General features: G+C 37.0%; 1 protein-coding gene across 3 annotated transcripts in view; it reads right to left on the bottom strand.

Annotated features, from left to right (window-relative positions):
* Window positions 1-17,953, bottom strand: part of VTI1A (vesicle transport through interaction with t-SNAREs 1A) — a 270,070-nt gene that overhangs the window by 211,342 nt on the left and 40,775 nt on the right. For all 3 annotated transcript variants that reach the window (XM_034062516.1, XM_034062514.1, XM_034062515.1), the window contains exon 4: window positions 845-922. In XM_034062516.1, the coding sequence (XP_033918407.1) occupies window positions 845-922 (78 nt within the window). The remainder of the gene's footprint in view (window positions 1-844; window positions 923-17,953) is intronic.

The following is a 17,953-nucleotide window of genomic DNA, read 5'->3' as shown; positions in this document are numbered from 1 at the left end:
TACCTGGCCAGAAAAGAATATCTGATAGTTAAGAAAACTTTAAAATAATTTCTGACCCAAAATGCACACCTTTGATGTCAAAAAGGAAACAAATACTCTTGGTTTCAGACAGTTTTTCAAACAAGTTTCAGCACCAAAAGCAATATTAACAGGTAGGTCAAAATACCCTGAAAATAATATTGCCTTTATAATTTTCACTAGTCTAGCAGGACCCTCACTGTAGTGTCCAGAACAATATGGGTACAAGATTTCTAAGAAGTCTCAGGATTACCAAGCTTTCCTTCATTAAGAGAGATGGATGGCATTCTAGGACAACACGCATTACGAAAGCATGCTCTTATTAGTACAACTTGTGGTTTTGGTACAAGGAGAAAAAAATCTGTTTAGGGAAGGAATCACACAAGGAATCCGAGTGGGGTACTGCCTAATTCTGAGAATGCACTTTCATTTGTTTTGCCTGCTAGTGTTGATTTAATTATACTGCATTATTATCAAAGCTGCATTATGTACTTTTTTATTCCTTTTACATGTGTTTGAGGTGAAGACCTTGGCTTTGTCGGCAAACAGCGCGTTTCAAGTTATTTTTTAAGTACTAAATAATAAAGAAAAGAGGAGAAAAGATTTTTTTTTAAGATAGCAGACAGTGATCACAAGTTAAAGGGTTAAATGTAAGATCTCCAAGAAACATTTTGAAGTTGATTAAGACCCCAGCTTTGCATTAAACAGTATCACTTCCACATGAGTTGTTGCTAATGCTGTTAAGGAGCAGCTTGAGAAGCCCAGTGTGCCAGTGACCTCCTTCACCCTCCAGCCACCCACTAGGGCTTCTTGATTAGCATCCTACCTGGTTCTCTGAGGAATTCCCATCATCCCCTAGGAGCTCATTCCGCACCTCATCACTGTAGGCGATTCGTGACCTTTTCTGTAAAACAAAAAGAAAAAAAGGGTTAGGAAGTAAAGCTCCGAAGCCCTTGGTATCAAGGCTGATCATCTTAAACCTCGAGAGCCCCCTAATGGATACCTATTTGATAAAAAAATTAATCTGCAAGTAAAAAGTTACTAAAAAGTTCTTCAACTGCTGTACTTTGACAAATAGGCATGAAAATCCTTAGCATTTCTAAGGCAGTCACACCCTCAGCATTTTAGCAATGAAAGCAGCTTCAGTGAAGCTCAAGACATATAACGTGCAATCCCAATACTAATAACCAGGTAACCAGGAGAGGCAACATGCACTAATATCAGAAGCACTGGAAGTGCTCGAACGAAATGCATTTTCCTGGAGAACTTGCTAGCTAGATGCAGAACTCAGAAGAGCACTGCAATGATGCCACTAAACAGGAAGGGAAGACTGAGCTGTTCCTCTATTAAAAAATTCAAAACTTGAACAACACACATTTGACAAATCTGGTTGAACTTAAAGATGTAAAAAAATTAACAAGTATTTTCTATGCCACTAAGGCTATGAAAGCCTATTAGGAAAGGACCAGAAAGCAAAGGGAAAAAGAAAGGAGAAAAGGAATACCCTTGTAGTATAAACAGTAATTTACAGTAGATACTGGGAACACCACAAAACTGAGACAGTCGTTCATTAGATTATGACAGATAGTCACTATTCACAGCTTGTGAGCACCAGATCTGCTCATAAACTGATCACCATATTGACTCTAAACTAGATCAAGTGCCAAGCAACGGAAAGCAAATGTCTGAAGATTACCAAGGTAGCACGGAGTTCCCTGGAACAACGGTGAACTTCATAAAGAGAACATCAGCCTAGCTTTCAAATTCCCTGTTGGCCAAATAACAGGCCCTTAGTCAGTTAATACTTCTACACTCGCTATTAAAAGAGAGAAAGCATTTTTAATAAATTGGCTAAAGTCTTACAGTTGAGTGTGATCATGATAAATTTTACACTTCATCAGAGGAGGAAACCAAGAGTAGCAAGAACTAAGCTGTAGGGCCTTCCTTTACTGATGGGAACTTCCCTCACACCAAATCATGGTAGTCACTACCAGTAGGAACTCCACAAATTCCTCCTCAAACCTTCCCTAATTGGACAATCATTCCAAAAAAGCGTACATGAGACCGTGGCACAGTAAACAACCCACTAGAATTTATACTGAGCACAGGGAAACTCATTACATTTGCGACAAAGAAATTTGGAGGGGAACCACCTATTACAGTGGCAACCTGGCAGTGGAGTAAGCCTTGTGTTGGTCATCTCAGAGCAACACATTTTAGCTTTTTAGTCTGCACAGTTCATCCTTTGTTACCATCATCATCATTACAATGCTTAATGATTTGCGATTCAGTTGCTAGTGTTCAGATCTAGATTATATACTAAAGCTACAGATGTATGTAGCAAGGACAAAGCATACCATGGACCTACTACAAGAGATGAATTGTGCCAAATCTTTTGGAGATATCAGCTGTCACAGTTTCATACTAACCAAGCTAAAGTAGTCTACAGCATTAAAGGAAATGAGAACCTTTAAACAGGCTGTGGTATCAGAGCTGCCTGTTTAAATTATTCATTTCATCACTATGGGGGACTAAAACACTCCACAGTATGCAAGAATATCATATGGAGGTAGGTTTTGTTTTTCTCTTTTTCACCAAAAAGGCAACAAATTGCCATAGATTGCTCAATTATATTATTTTCCTATTTTTATTTGATACACATCAAAGAGGGAGGCAAATTATAAATATGCACCAATAAATATCTAATCTTCTTTTCTGATTAACATTCAATCTTTCCATTTGAGGTCTAGCAGTTCAACTGTACAGTCTCTCCCAGTTTCACAAAATGACTCAGCCCCATTGATTCTGTTAGTGTTGAATGTATTTATCATTATTAGAATGAGATGAGGAGCATGATGCTTCATGAGCTTGCTCTCCAGTGAACAAGTTGCCTAATTATATGTAGAGACTGAGATGGTTCCTGGTTAGACATTATTTATTTGAAAGGTTTAACTGGCTGATATTTTCACTCATAAGAGCCTGCATGGCAGAAATTAAAAATAGTACCTGCACAGGAAGGAGAATAGTTTTAATAGCAATACAATATTTAGAGGCCCTTTACAATCCTTTATATCAGCACCATTGAACTTAATAAATATATTTGTATCATTGTTCTTTTATTACAATTATCTGTCATGATCTGAAAATCAGTAATTATATTAAAAGAAATAACCCTTTGACTACAATTAGGTATAACTCTTTGTCATAATCAATAAATAATTTGATACTACTTTTGATCATAGTTTCACTACCAAATGAATCAATAATATAAAAGGAAAGGCCTTTGAACTAAAGTGTTCGCTTGTTCTTTCAGGATTTGTCCAAAATATCAATATCTTGAACTGCTATTCTTATTTTTATTAGAGTAATACTGGATAACACTTGTAAATGTGGTTATCAAAATCAGTTCAGTTTGTCTGAACTCAATAATTAAAAACTGCTTAGATTTATGTTTCTGTTTTTTTTTAGTTTATAACTACCAGCTGTTTATAAATACATACTTTAGCCAAATGCAAGAGTGATAGTTTGAGCTGGAAATGTCACACACTCTGCTACAGTTTGAAGGAAACCAATTCATAATGCATTTTATAAATAGTTAATGACTTCTATACATAAGCTAACCAGGCAAATCAAGAAATTGTCAACATTTTTAGTCTTAGTTGTCAGTTACCACTGTCTACTGGTACTTTATATGTATGTTTCTAGAAAAGACAGAAGCTTTACAGAGTTTGTAATCCAAGGCATTTCTGGGCAGCTCAATATAGGTTTAAGAGGTTCTGTGTGCAGTTTTTTTGCGTGTAAGGGTCTGTCATATACAGAAGGTTTCCTTGCATTTTATATTTTCTTGTAGATACCTATACTGAAAGTCTAAGCATACAAGTTTTTAACTCAGTGTACATGTTTGCATTCAAATGTAGCATTGCACACGAACACACAATAACACAAAAGGGTTAAGCTACTTTCTACAAGAACTTCCAAGACAGAAAGTTTCAGAGGCTGTTTTACATGTACTACAGTAACCAGACCTTCTGACAAGGAAGAATTTCTGATTCCAGGCAGACCTCTCTTGGTTTATGAACAGGATTTTTGCATACTGATTGGGTGATTTCCTTAAAGCCCTGTTCAAACAGATACACTTGCTCAGTTCTGTCTGGCAATTTGGCTTTAAACAATCTGCCTACTTGACCCAAGCCTTAACATTTCCCAATAGAACTGAATGTGTTCGTGGGCAAGCCCAGCTAAATTAGAATTGAAATGAATTAACTCAGCTTAAACTAATTAAGATCTGTGATCTGCAGCACCACCCCTCTGTATGATTCTACATGTGAAGTAGGGTACATGTAACCAGACTGTAAGAGTTCTGCTATACCACTAATCTGAGCATACCAATGAAGTTTGTCTATTACTAAAGCATATGAGAAGTTAATTTCCATGGCCTACACATGGCAAAGCAATTGCTTAAATTGCCTCACCTGGGAATTTAATACAATGTTATCATCAGACCAGCCACACTGTAAATAGATTTATAATGCTTTCCATGTGCTAGGCTAGGTTGCATATGAATTAAGTAATGATCTGGTATTACAATACAATCAGCTAGTTCCCACACCTGGCAGACAGGATATTTTGCTAAATTACTACCTATATAGATACATCACAACATAAAAAACAGAAAAGGCAATGGGAAGAAACAATCTACAATTGGTGTATGATGATTTTTGCATGGTAACCAAATAAGATGTAGATAGAAAGAGGTATCCAAAATAATCTGTTCCCAACATCTGCACAACAGAACACATACTTATTCATTTCTATTCAATTTTGGCCTAATATTCTGCATTCTGTACTTTAATTACCATCCACATTCTGAAATGCTCCCATTAGCGAAGGCCAGAACTAGCCAATGCCCCCTCACTCCAATGCACTTCCAGAAATCAGCCAAATAATTGACATAAAGTATCGCACATTTTCATACCTGAACTAAAGAATAGCTTTCCCCCTCCTAAATTGTAATAGCCCCTGAAACAGGCGAGCAAGCCGAGGTGCATTTCAGACAAAAGGCCTAGCAAATCTTTTCGTCCCAGCCTCTCCATTTCTCAGGCTTAATGTTTTAAGAACAGATGAAACAGATTGGTTTTGGTGAAATATGTGTAAACAAACAAAACAGCTTATTTATCCACAAACATCTGTTTTCATACAGAACTCATTAGAATTTCCTAGTACATATAAATGGTTTAAAAAAAGATCTTCAAGCATCTGTTTTAGAGTTTGGCCCTGCCCTAGATGTAAATAAATACCCAAGATTAGCATAACCAGAAATAATTTGTAGGAATAAATTAATTTTATGTTGTGTTCTATGCGAGCAGTCAGTTTTGTTATTGCTCTCGCTAAAAGCAAGGTGAAAAAAAGTGACCTGATCTTCAAATGGACTATTAAATACTGCAGAATGTACCCCTTCATCTCTGACTTTTGGAATAGATACTTAACCAGCTCTTGCTGAGCAGAAATGGAAAAGATACAGTTAAACAAATTTAGAAGAAAAATAAGGGACCCTATTTAACAATCTTAAAGTCTGCATTTAAACAGAAACACAAAACCAGGAAATAATTTCTTCAGAAAACAAGTGAATTTGCTCAAGAAATTGTGTTCAAACTTCAGCTTCCAAGTTTTCTGCATTTCTCTGTATAGGTGATTCAGGAAGAATAGACTAGACACTTCAGACTGCAGTTTGAAAGGCGTTTTCCTGTTCCTGAATAGCTTACATGTTACTGTAAGAAGCAGGAAAACGATTACATAGTGCTAATATACAATCTGATGCAATGCTGGACTTTCAAGTATTCCCTGATGGAAATAAAACCCCAAAGCTGACATATTTATGTCCAAAAGTAAATCAAAACTATTTTACAAATCCTATTAAACTTCTGATTGAAAGAATCAGTTCAAGAGTAGGCACTGGATGGCAATAATCAATGTGTAAGCCACTCCTGGTATTGCCATGCCTCTGCTTGCACACAAAGAAGCTTGCAGGTAAGACTGAAAGAGAAATTCACAACTTAAAACCTATATTCTGCCATCCTGCCAAATGTTGTCAGCTTCTTACAATAGCAGAAAGAAATCAAACTTCAAGTGCTAATGTGAAATTAATGCAGAGATACCATCACCTATTTTAAGTCACAGATCTTGCTTTCAATACTCATCAACAAACAATGCTTTTAGTTTCATTATGGAGTAAGGGCAGGGAGGAAGGTCATGCAAACCCCCATGAGGATACAACATACTATATTACATTGGTCGTGAAAAATGAAGCTTCTGCCAACAAGACTACTTCCACCTCAAACTCATGACCATTGGACCATGTATGTCACCAACATCACTGGTGTTTAAACAATCTGCAACACTGTGCTGTAGGTAAAGAAGGAAAGAGGTGACCTGTGAGAGAATTGTAACCAATTGCTTCTACGAATTTCAGGAGTAACAGAAGAACTACTTCTATTGTGAAAAGACATTTGTATTTGGAAAACTAGCTTATATTTACCTGAGTCTGCCTTTTAAACTTAATAACCTAGAAAAGCAAAGTTTTTTCAAAATTCAAAGGTCTGTAACTAACTGACCTCTCCTCCCTTCTATTTTTTAGAGGATGCTTGAACACCCACTATTGTATCTTCCAATTTAAAAGGACCAAATTTTTGGAAGAATAATATAATGAAATACAACCCAAGTATGGTAAACTTCAGACAGTCTTTGCTTGGGCTTGGATAGGACTCTCCAAACATAACAATGAATAACTCCTCTTAACCTGGTGTTAATATAAATTTGGTCCCTATGTATACACTACTTCACTCTTTCATTAGAATTCAATTTCTCCTAAGTGCTTTCAGCTTTGGGCTGTTCTACGCAAGTTTGCCTTCCTACTCATATGCATCAGCTGACACATGAAGGGTGACTGAGTATTCCTGCAAATTTAGGTGTAACCTCTCTGTAGACAAACACGGTGACGTCTGCCTCTCACACTGCCAACATGCAGCTATTCTGCTATCTCCTGTTACCTATGTCTGTTAGTCTGTTCCTGTAATACACTTCTCAGTACTCTAATTTTAGTACTTTATACAACTGCTTCTATTGATTCCTTCAAATGACCATTATTAAGCTATTGTATTTCATTACTAAACCTATCTTTACACATCTGCGTAGCTGGCTAAGATGAACATGAGATCCCTTGAGTTCATTTCTTCTCAGATTTGCCTTCCAGAAAAGCCTAGTGCTTCCTTGTATTCACCCTGTGTATATTCAAAGACCAGCCTGGTAACCTAGCTTGCTAAATTTAAAGCTGGCTGGTGTTAGTGCCTTTTGCTATGGTTTGTATAGCAAACATTGGCATATATTGACCTAATTTGTTGACAAAGGTTTTGCAACTTGCAGATCCTTATTTGCCACAATCATTTCAATCAGCAAGGCTGGAAGAAAAGGCAAGAGCAAGGTTGGAGAAGGGGCAATATCATCTCTTCACAACTCAGAAGTCAGTTTGAAAATAGATACCTCAGCTGTAAGACTACACCTGATGCAGGTTCAAAGTAACCCACAACTTGACTATTCATTTGGTACACGGGGCCTAAGTGGGAGAAATCCTTTTGTTTATAGCATAGGTTCACACTTGGACTTGGAGGCATGCCCACATGTGGCATCAACAAAAAATCTGGATCCAAAGAACAGCACCAGCCAAAATTAAGTCAGTGTTGTTGACAGATACACTGACCCTCAACTAATGTCCAGGCTAACTTGCAGAAGTATTTAAGGATGCCAATATGATCACTTAATTCAGTCTCCATATTAAATCCTCTCACTCCTAAAACAGATTTCAAAAAGCCACATCAGGCATTGAAAGTCAGTCACTAGTGTCATATAGGCTGATGTTTTTCTACAGAAGTCTCTATTAGATACAAATAGATCTGCAAGACTAGGCTACAAAAATAAGCTTATTTTGACCATGGGTTAACTACAGCAGATCTTAGCACTTCGAACTGGCATATGCACATAGTAAGTATATACATAACAGCCACAAGTTTCTCTCTAAAATGAAATTCTAGGGAAAATTGTTAAGGATAACAGTGGAATAGAGAACTCCTAGTGCCTTTTCCCAGTACAACTTCATCAGTCACCTCAACTCATCTCCTTGTTGTATTGACTGAACTCACATATTATAGCGGTCCTTTTTATTTTTACAAAACCTTTGCTTTCATTCTTTTTATTATAATTATTTTATTTAAATAAGGCCTATTACTATGCAATGAGCAAATATACATCAGCGTCACATACTTCAGATTGTCCTGTGGTCCAAAGACTTTAAGCTGTGTTGTAGGTTTGTAATTAACATATATTTTTGCTAAATCTTGGAGACAGAAAACACACAGATGGTGTGTTTTCTTGGAGACAAACACACAGATGAACCAAGAAAATGAAAATACAGAGCCACTTTTCTCCAAAGGAAGAAGTTTATAATATGAGAGCCAACTTTTAAAGAGAATGTTCCCAAAGACAGTGAAGCAGGGGGAAAAAAAGTCATAAGGAGACTTAAGATTATTTTAAACCAGTTAGCTCATGGCAAAGGATTACAAACATCTAAGATAAACCAAAACGTGAGATGATCATTGCAGTGTCCTTGTTTCAGCTGGTATTTCCATCTGGAGCCTGGGTTCTTGTTGCTAACAGTAAGAAGATATATGCTGGTACTTCCATCAGCTCTTTCCTTTTCCAGAAAGAAGCATTCAAGTGTTACTTCCACCCCTGGCTTCCTACTTAGATTGTCTTTATCAGTTTGTGCCTGCACTCGCTGCAGATCGACAACTGTAATGAAAAACTGTAATAGTTGCCATTGCTGAATTTTACCATCATCTCTCTCAGCTCTCCAAATCCCTAGATTTCTAATAGGAGGTAACTCTTAGGAAAGATGGTATTCTTTTTTTTTTGCCTTTTGGCTTTAAAAGTACAATTTTTCTACAGAGCTCAGTTCTATTAATAATACATTTTGTCCACTGTGAACTCCAAGAGTGAAAAACAAAAGGAAGTCATGAAGACATATCTCATTTTGGACCCTTAGAATGAGAGCAAGGCAGATGAATGAGATGTTTCTGAGACAGCTGAACTGTCCCACCTATATCTGTGCTACTCTGAAAGGATCTATTTTAAAGCAAAGAAACGAAAGCAGGCCTTTCCAAAAATAGATTTTAGTGCACAAAAAGCTATTTTTAGGCACTTTCCTTTTCCCATTAAGCATACACACTCTCTCTGAGGCATCTTTCCATCTGTATAGCAATACATTGTTTTTAATTTCTGAAAATAATAAACAGAACAAGAACATTTCAATTGAGTGCTAAAAATATTAATCATCATAAACAAAAAACCACCAACTCTTCAATGAGAGTAACAGATTATTATTTCTGACTTCACCATTAAGTAAAAAATTTAATACTGCTTGCTGCATAGAATAATTAAACTGAAAACCAGCATATTTGAGGTGGTTTGCGTATAAATATACCCATCTGGGGCTCGTTTTGTGTATTTCAGTACAAGTATTTTGGACCATAAACACATTAGGTCAAACTATTGATTAATCAAAGGGAAAATGCAAAATAGTTTTAGTTAAAGACAGCCCAGTCAACACTGTTCTTACTGCCCGTGGGTCCTGAATTCATTATTTTTGCCCTGACGTGATTTAGCTGGGATTCCTTTCCTTCCTTCTAGATCATGTGTACTTTTACACAGACACATTGCCTTGCCTGAAAAAGAGGAATTGTCTGAGTTTAGTAATTTTAGTAGTTAAGTGGTCACAATTGGGCTTTCAAGTTTGCAGCAGACTGGAGGAGGAGTAAATCTGTACCTTCATTGCTCCCCACCAGGCACTACTGGGACAGACCCAGTTGCTTCATGCTGTGCTAAATCAATAGCTAATATGATAAAATAATAGCCCAGTGTTCAGACATGGCATTTTCTAATATTATCACAAGCTGATGATTAGCAGTTCTTGCTTTACACTTCAGAGATAAAAGTCAGTATCTAATCCACTACCTATAATCTATCTAGCTAAAGTCCTCCTTATTACACTGCCTCTGCATTTGAGCTCCTCAGTCTCCCCCATTCAGTGAAAATACAAGAAATACTCAGTTCTTAAGTGCATAAAATGGATGAAAGTTATTATAATGCACATATCTGTATAAAAAATAGCCACACTAACCCCTCCGCTGCTTAGTTTATTTCTTCAGAACTTAAGCCTTGTAACACAGTGTGACAGAAAGGCAGTATATTTATACAAAATTTGGGCACTTAAAGTGTCTTTCTGATAGACAGGCTTCAGCTAACTTGTTATTTTTCCTCTTACCTGTAACATAGCCACAAATTCTTCCTCTAAGTGGACCAACATACAACAAAAAGAATAATGAGAACACTGATACTGGCAGTAGCTCATTTCCAAGTAAATATTGAAGTCCAAACTCAAAAAAACTCAGTGAGTATTTCTGTTTTGTCCCTGTTCCTGTGTTGTCACCAACAATGCTTACACATTTCTATTGATCTTGTTTATAGCTGCCTAGATTTTCACTGTCAAGACAACGTAGTGTGAACCTTAAGGAAAACCTCACTTTATGTAAGACCGCATAAAGTCTGCCGTATCAGTCAAAGCTTCAATTAGTCCAGAACTTGTACTGCCTCCTATAGTGGCCATTAATGGATAACAAGGGGAAATCTTAAGGAACAGAGCACAGATGGAATGATTCTCATTTCAGTAGAGGCTGCCAGTTTCTGATGATCAGCAGTTCAGGGAGTTGAAGGTACATCTAAGATCTTCATACTTAATAAACTTTGATGGTTACTGCTTACATAATACTTCTTTTATTTAAATAGCAACTGAACAAGCATTCGTGCACAAGAAGAAAGATGTTCAGATCTCAGTATTAGGGCAAAGATTAAATTTAAAAGTTATCCTGCTTTTTATTAGAACAAATCTGAAGTGAAGCTCCAAAGAAAAATGGTAACAATTAAAATATCAAAAGCAATTAATTTATAACACAGAACATTGTAACATCTCTTCCATGGGGCACATATTGTCAATAGGAATTTAATTCAGAGGTTCTCAGCTTTACAGGGTATGAGAAAGATTATCTAATGAATTAGTTTCCAATTCCTGCTGAAACAGGTCATCTGCTGTCCCAGTCTCTTCATAAACTATGGCAAATATTCAAATTACCCCGATTAGAAAAACAGAACTCTATCGTCATATTACATCCCCACTCAGCTCCTTTGAAGTGCAAGAAAGGCCCAGTACCATTTGACCAAACATCTGTCCCTCCACCCCACCAGCTGTTCATGCATGGCACAGTTTAGAAACTTCTGGTATAACAAAGCTGTTAACATCAAATACAGATGATCTGATTCAAAGAAAAAGAAAAGTTTGATAGCATATGGCAAACATAATATTTCCAACTCCAATTCACGAACCTGACATCCAAAACCAACACAGATGAATATAAGGAACAGAAGGAAACAAAAAAAAATCCAAGTGTGTAATGCATATTTGGATTTTTGATTCCTAAGCAGTCAGGGACAGACCCAAATTTATGTAAGAAACTGGGGTTCTAATTTCAATTTGTACATAGATAGAAAGTGACAGCAACCATCCTACTCACAGGTGATGTACTTGCAGCTCTTTTCCTTTTCCCATCATTTATCAGTCTTCCACCTTTCACAGCTTGTACCTTCTTATCTCAATTTATCACATGCTTTTTCCAGTGTGAGACCATACTTACCTGTTTGTATTACAAAGTGTGATAAAACACTATATTTCATTCCCTTCCCCACCACTCATTTTGCCACCCCTTACCAATTCCCTCCATCTGTTCAGATGTTTGGGTCCTCTCCTAAACTCCCTCACCCAAGTCACACAGGACCATATGCCATTCAATGAACAAGCACAGTCATCTTGAACAGCCCATGCTGTCATTTGTCCATTGCCACTATCTCCTGTTACTGATAGCTTTATGGTTCTACAGGAGAATGGCAACAGTTACAATAGGGGAGAAACAGTTTCAAAGACTTCTGAAGGTAATGGCCCCAGAAAAAAGGTTTAGGTGATGGCTGGATGTATATACCTGATAATACATGACCTAAAACATTCCACACACTGTTGACTCTGACCACAAACGGGCATTTATTGGCAGCAGGATGATAAAAGTCCATCAACACACTCGTTTAAAAAAATTCTTGAACATCATTTTGGAATGAACATCATGCTGGAAGTATTCCATTATTAACCCTGCTGCAAAAGAGGTAGAGAGAGTTCAGTGAAAGGTAAGGGAGAACTCAGCAGGTAAGACGTATTTCAGTCCGAAAGATCAAGACAAAGAGCAAAAGGTGATTCCACCTGATCTTGAACACACTGTATAATGAACTACTTATTTACTTATTTAGATTTTGCAAGGCATAAAAAATGCATGATCACAAAAGTTGAATTAACAGTTCGGTAAATCTATAGATACAAGCTAAAAATAAGAATTAGGCTGTTTCAGGAAATACTTATAAGTAAATGGATAACAAATTAGCCAGTATATTTGTATACTAAAGAATCTTTATATAAAATTAGAGTGATTTCATACTCAAAGATATCCTGAGAATTTCCAAGTATCAAAGTATACACAAGCTGCCCATAAACATGCCCTTGGCGTAACACGTTTTAACTAGTAAGAAGCCTTCGAAACTAAAGGCTTGGATGGGGAAAATTTGCCCTGCAGTAAATTAGAAAAGTGATACTTGAGAGTTAACTCTAAAATGCAAGAGATTCCTCAGTTAACCAGCAAAAATGGATGAACAGTTGTATACAGCAGACATGGGGAATGTTTCATATGGAGATGGAAACCAATTATTGTACCTTAAAAACTATTTTATAAAAAAAACATGTTTGCTAGGCCACTAGGATTCCTAGTTTGGGTTTAATACTATTGATCATAACCACTTCATCAAATCCAGGATTTTTCAGTACCTCATTTTATCCTGGAAGAACTACTGAGGAGAACCATTAGAATCCAGCATTTGTTTTTATAGCTAATATTCCCATAGATGGCCACTAAGGTTGATATATTTGTCTGTATCACCCTGAGAAACACAGTCAAGACCTAGTGGGTGGCTTTCTTCTTCCACTGCATTATGGATCAACTTTCAGATCTATAATAACCTGACTTTGGTTCTAAACAGACAGCAGAAATTGCCACAAACCAGATCCACTGAATAATTTATTTAGGCACTATCTGCTAAAGGGAGAGAAGCATTCTAAGAAACTTCTAATTGTTCTAATTTCATATAGGAACAGTCCTGGTGTCAGCTTTCCATTGTTCTCAGGGGCTACACAGTCCCCATTGTTATTAAGAGGAAACTACCAGTCCACTATCTCTAAGAGAATGGAGTGCACACATATTTCTTCTTTGTTTGATTTACAGACCTGAAGAATATGGATTACCTCTGTTATCTGCACAAACAAGCTCTACTAAAATCCTGGCATTCAGTCAACTTTTATCTTGAGGACCCCAAATCATACTGTTAGGCAACACAGAGCACCTATCTCGACCGAACTGTCGTACAAACAGATTTTTGTCAGATGCTCAATTTGTATTGGGGAGCATGCCAACCAAAACAAAAGTCAGCGATTTAAAACAACTAACCAGCCCCTGTGCTGACAGGAACAAATTACTGTATTTCAAATGAATAAGAATTACTGTAGATCAGAGATCCTCAATATGAACACTAAGCAAAGGGTGAAAAGTATTCCTCAAATTAATTCTTTCTAGTAACTCCATGCACTGGAAAAATGTGAAGATGCTGAGCACAAATAAAATACAACACAAAATAATGCAAATAAGTTTATAAAAGCACATAAAGAGGTACAATCAAAGAGGAGTTAATTATTTAACAACTGGTAGTGCTAAGACAGGAGATGAGCAAAGACTCATTAGAGTTCAAAACTAAACTTTCACAATTGGTCAAATGGTGCAGCAGTATGTTGTACTTCTAACAACTCCAAGATCTGCCTTCTAGGCAATGACCTTACAGACGCTGGGTGCACTGCTGAGGTGATGCATGCATCTTTTGGGGCAAAGATAGAAGTAGCTGTAAAAACACAATACATTTTGTTAGCCCACCCTAGGAGCAAAACTGATTTCTGTTCTTCCACAAACCACACAGAAGGTCTAGCACAATCTTTTCAAAGAAATCTTCTGATCACTCTGTAATTATTCCTCTTGGAGTGACCCCATTCCATAACACGCCATTCATGAAAAGACCTTGAAAACACTTTCCCTCTGAACTGTGGTAGTACACTACACAGACCTCAGCATTTGAACTAGGAGTTATTTTTCTTTTATGGATTATAGCACTTAAAAAAGAAACGTTCATCTACAAGCTAATTGGAATGAAATTTGTCTAAGTCTTTCTGTTTCTATTTTCCTGTTTTTTTCAGTGTTCTTTTGTTTTTGTATTGGGATTTTTTTTAACTCAGTTGAAAAATACAGCATGCTTGCTTATATTCCATCTCCAAATCAAAGAAACTACAATCTTGTAATTGTGACTGTATAATTTCTTAGCTTAGAAATTATTATGACGTGAAAAAAGCAACATGAAATACTAATGTAAAATTAAGCACTAATAGAGATAAAATGATATAACACCTACCACCCTGACAAAAAAACCCTCGAACACTACCAATAACTACACTGATGGAAAGAATGTACAAAATCAAGTTAAAAGTAAAGAAATATTTATCCACTCAAAAGTCATTAGGCAAAATTACTCTGGGCAAAATACATAGAAAAAACCTTTCTAATACACTCTTAGTACACAAGAAACACTAGAAAAGTGAAGCTGAAAGCAGACATGTACTTTTAAGTTAATTTGCGTTGGGCCATTCCATTATCTATGTTATGTACATAATGATTTCAAGGCTATAGGGCCAGAACCTCTTACAAAGCACCCTCTTCCCTCATTTTAAGACACTGAAGAGAAGCTTCAAACAGAAAATTATTTGCTCTCCAATATATCCAAATTCCTAAATGCATTGGACATTAAAATGCCAAATGGCTCAAGAAAATGTTGTTTGCAAATATAATCTTGAAACTTATGCCTAGTGCTTCAGTAGCAGTACGGGAAGCAATGAAATGTCCAATTTCTACATTGCAATGTTTGCAGCATTATTTTCTTTAGGAAAAAGACCTCACTTGGAGTACTGTGTGCAGTTCTGGTGTCTTCAACATAAAAAGGACATGGAACTGTTGGAACTAGTCCAGAGGAGGCCACGAGGATGATCAGGGGACTGGAGCACCTCCTGTATGAAGACAGGCTGAGAAAGTTGGGGTTGTTCAGCTGGAGAAGAGAAGGCTGCGTGGAGACCTCGTAGCAGACTTCCAGTATCTGAAGGGGGCCTACAGGGATGCTGGGGATGGACTATTCATTAGGGACTGTAGTGATAGGACAAGGGGTAACAGGTTAAAACTTAAACAGGGGAAGTTTAGATTGGATATAAGGAAGAAGTTCTTTCCTGTGAGGGTGATGGGGCACTGGAATGGGTTGCCCAAGGAAGCTGTGAATGCTCCATCCCTGGCAGTGTTCAAGGCCAGGATGGACAGAGCCTTGGGTGGCATGGTTTAGTGTGAGGTATCCCTGCCCATGAAGATGATCTTAGGGTCCTTTCCAACCCTAGCTATTCTATGATTCTATAAAATGAAACCAAATGGCTTCTAAGCAATTTCCACATGGTCAAGGACTTAAAATCCTCAAGAGTGAAAAGAGTATCTAATCTGACCTCTGCATGTTTACCAACACAAAGGGTTTTTCCAAATAATTTTATATTAACACATAAGTCTCCCTCGTATTCAGGCTGTGTGTGCTTCTTACCCCACATTTAATCCAAATCATTGCAAAAGCAAGGTGAGGAACTGCAAACATCCATCAGTTTGACTCAGTTTGCTGGATGTAGTTCAGAATTTCCTCAAAAAAATTTATATGCTGCCTCTTCCCCTAAGTGCTCCTCAGATACCATTTGCTCATCTTCATTCAGCATCTTTCAGTGGTTATCGCTCAGTCTCACAGATTCCTCAGCCCTTAAAAAGAATGGCATGCTACATCACCTGGTTGACTCTCAAAGGGTAGTGCTCTGGTAAGGCTGATCCTTCTGCATTAGCATGTGGTATTGCCTTCTATTATTCAAATGACAGAAATCCTAATCCATACAGTATGTCCTTTTAAAAGACGAAAGTTTTCTTTCCACAATGCACCTTGGTTATGGGTCTGAGATTCCCGAGAGTTTCTTCCACCCCCCACTTCTACTGTCCTTGGACTGGTGACCAACATCTATTTTTATCTGTGCTTCTTCATCAGGTTTTTCCCTTCTTTTCCATGATCTGCATCATCTTTTAAGGAAAGCTTCCAAGCTGACAAAGACCTTCAAATCAATTTCAGTTGTCCCATTACCACATTTTGTTCAAAGCATTTCTAGGACTACAGACTTCTCACATAAAACAAAACAGATTTTAATCACACCAGTATATTATTATTAACTTTTTAAACCACATTTAGATACAGATTATCATATAGAAGCATGGAAAAGAGCATCTTGTATAATGTAATGCCATTAATTTTTTCTATGAACAATTCAGCTCCACTACAGTATCCTCAATCCTTAAAACATCACCCAAGATTCCCTTTTTCCACTTTGGATTCCACAGAACAAGAAGTTGTGCTGTAAGTCAGTGGCACTCCAACTTGTACTTCTATATTTATAAATGCTAACACTGCATAACATGTCATTCTTCTGGTACAGGGCAGACTTGACTATGCATTCACTGCCTGGAATTGATTCAGTTTGAGGAACCAGAACAAAAGAGCGAGCAGTGAAACACTAAGGGCCCATAGCTCAACCTCTATCTTAATTAAATAATTTGCATATAAATGGTACAAATCTAAGCCATTAGTCAAGTAATTAATAGTGAAAAAAAAATTGTGACAACCTAGCTCTGTAGAAAATCCAGAGCAGCCATGCCACTTTCAAATTTACTTTTAAAAATACATAGATATGATAAACGGGTTTCATTAAGCCTGGAGCAGTTACATACACTCAGCATCTCAGCCTCTGCCCTAATACGCAATCAAGATGAATTTTGTTGAATGCTACCATCGTTAGTCTAAAGTTTTGATGGTCATATTCCATATCTTACAGGAGTTAAGTGTAAATGTAAGATGGTTTTCTTCACTGTTCCACTCTTCCCCTTCGCTCTTCAAATCCTACATGCATTTTGACAAACTAGCATGATGGCCAGCAGAAAAATGTGATGCCAGCCCTTGGTCCCTGCTTTTATAAGAGTCAATTCTCTGTATGACCACATCACAGAACAAGTCTAGAAAGGTAACTATGTACTTAAAAAGCAAATTGAAGATAACGTAATACAGGCAATACACTTGCACAAATAAATACTTATGCCATTCTATTCTAGTCCTCCACAGTAAATGTAAGATTAAAAAAAAAGCAAAACTAAAGTAATTTTGAATGACAATTTCATTATTTCCTGTGATATTAAATAAGACATTTGGCAGTGCAAGATCTTTTCCACGCTGTCACAAAACTGGTTTACAATTGTTCTGGTGATGGTGATTATTCGCTATTCAATCAATACCTGCCTGATCTGCAATCAAGACATGAATTTCAAAAAACCCTAATACACCTTTCAGTTGCAAGCTGTGGAAGAATATATAAACTGTATTGACAGAAGTTATTCAATGCACAGAAACATAGCTACCCGCTTCCTGTGGTCATTGTCTTTCTCTCATATACTGAAAAAAATACCCTGTTCTGCTAAGATCTGAAGTTTTAATGCCTTCTTTGTGGGACTATGATCCTTTTATGTGGAAT

The sequence above is a fragment of the Melopsittacus undulatus genome, chromosome 4, assembly GCF_012275295.1.
Source record: "Melopsittacus undulatus isolate bMelUnd1 chromosome 4, bMelUnd1.mat.Z, whole genome shotgun sequence".
Lineage (NCBI taxonomy): Eukaryota > Metazoa > Chordata > Aves > Psittaciformes > Psittaculidae > Melopsittacus > Melopsittacus undulatus.
The sequence above is the reverse complement of the archived record's forward strand: the minus strand, read 5'-3'. Positions and strand labels throughout refer to the sequence as shown.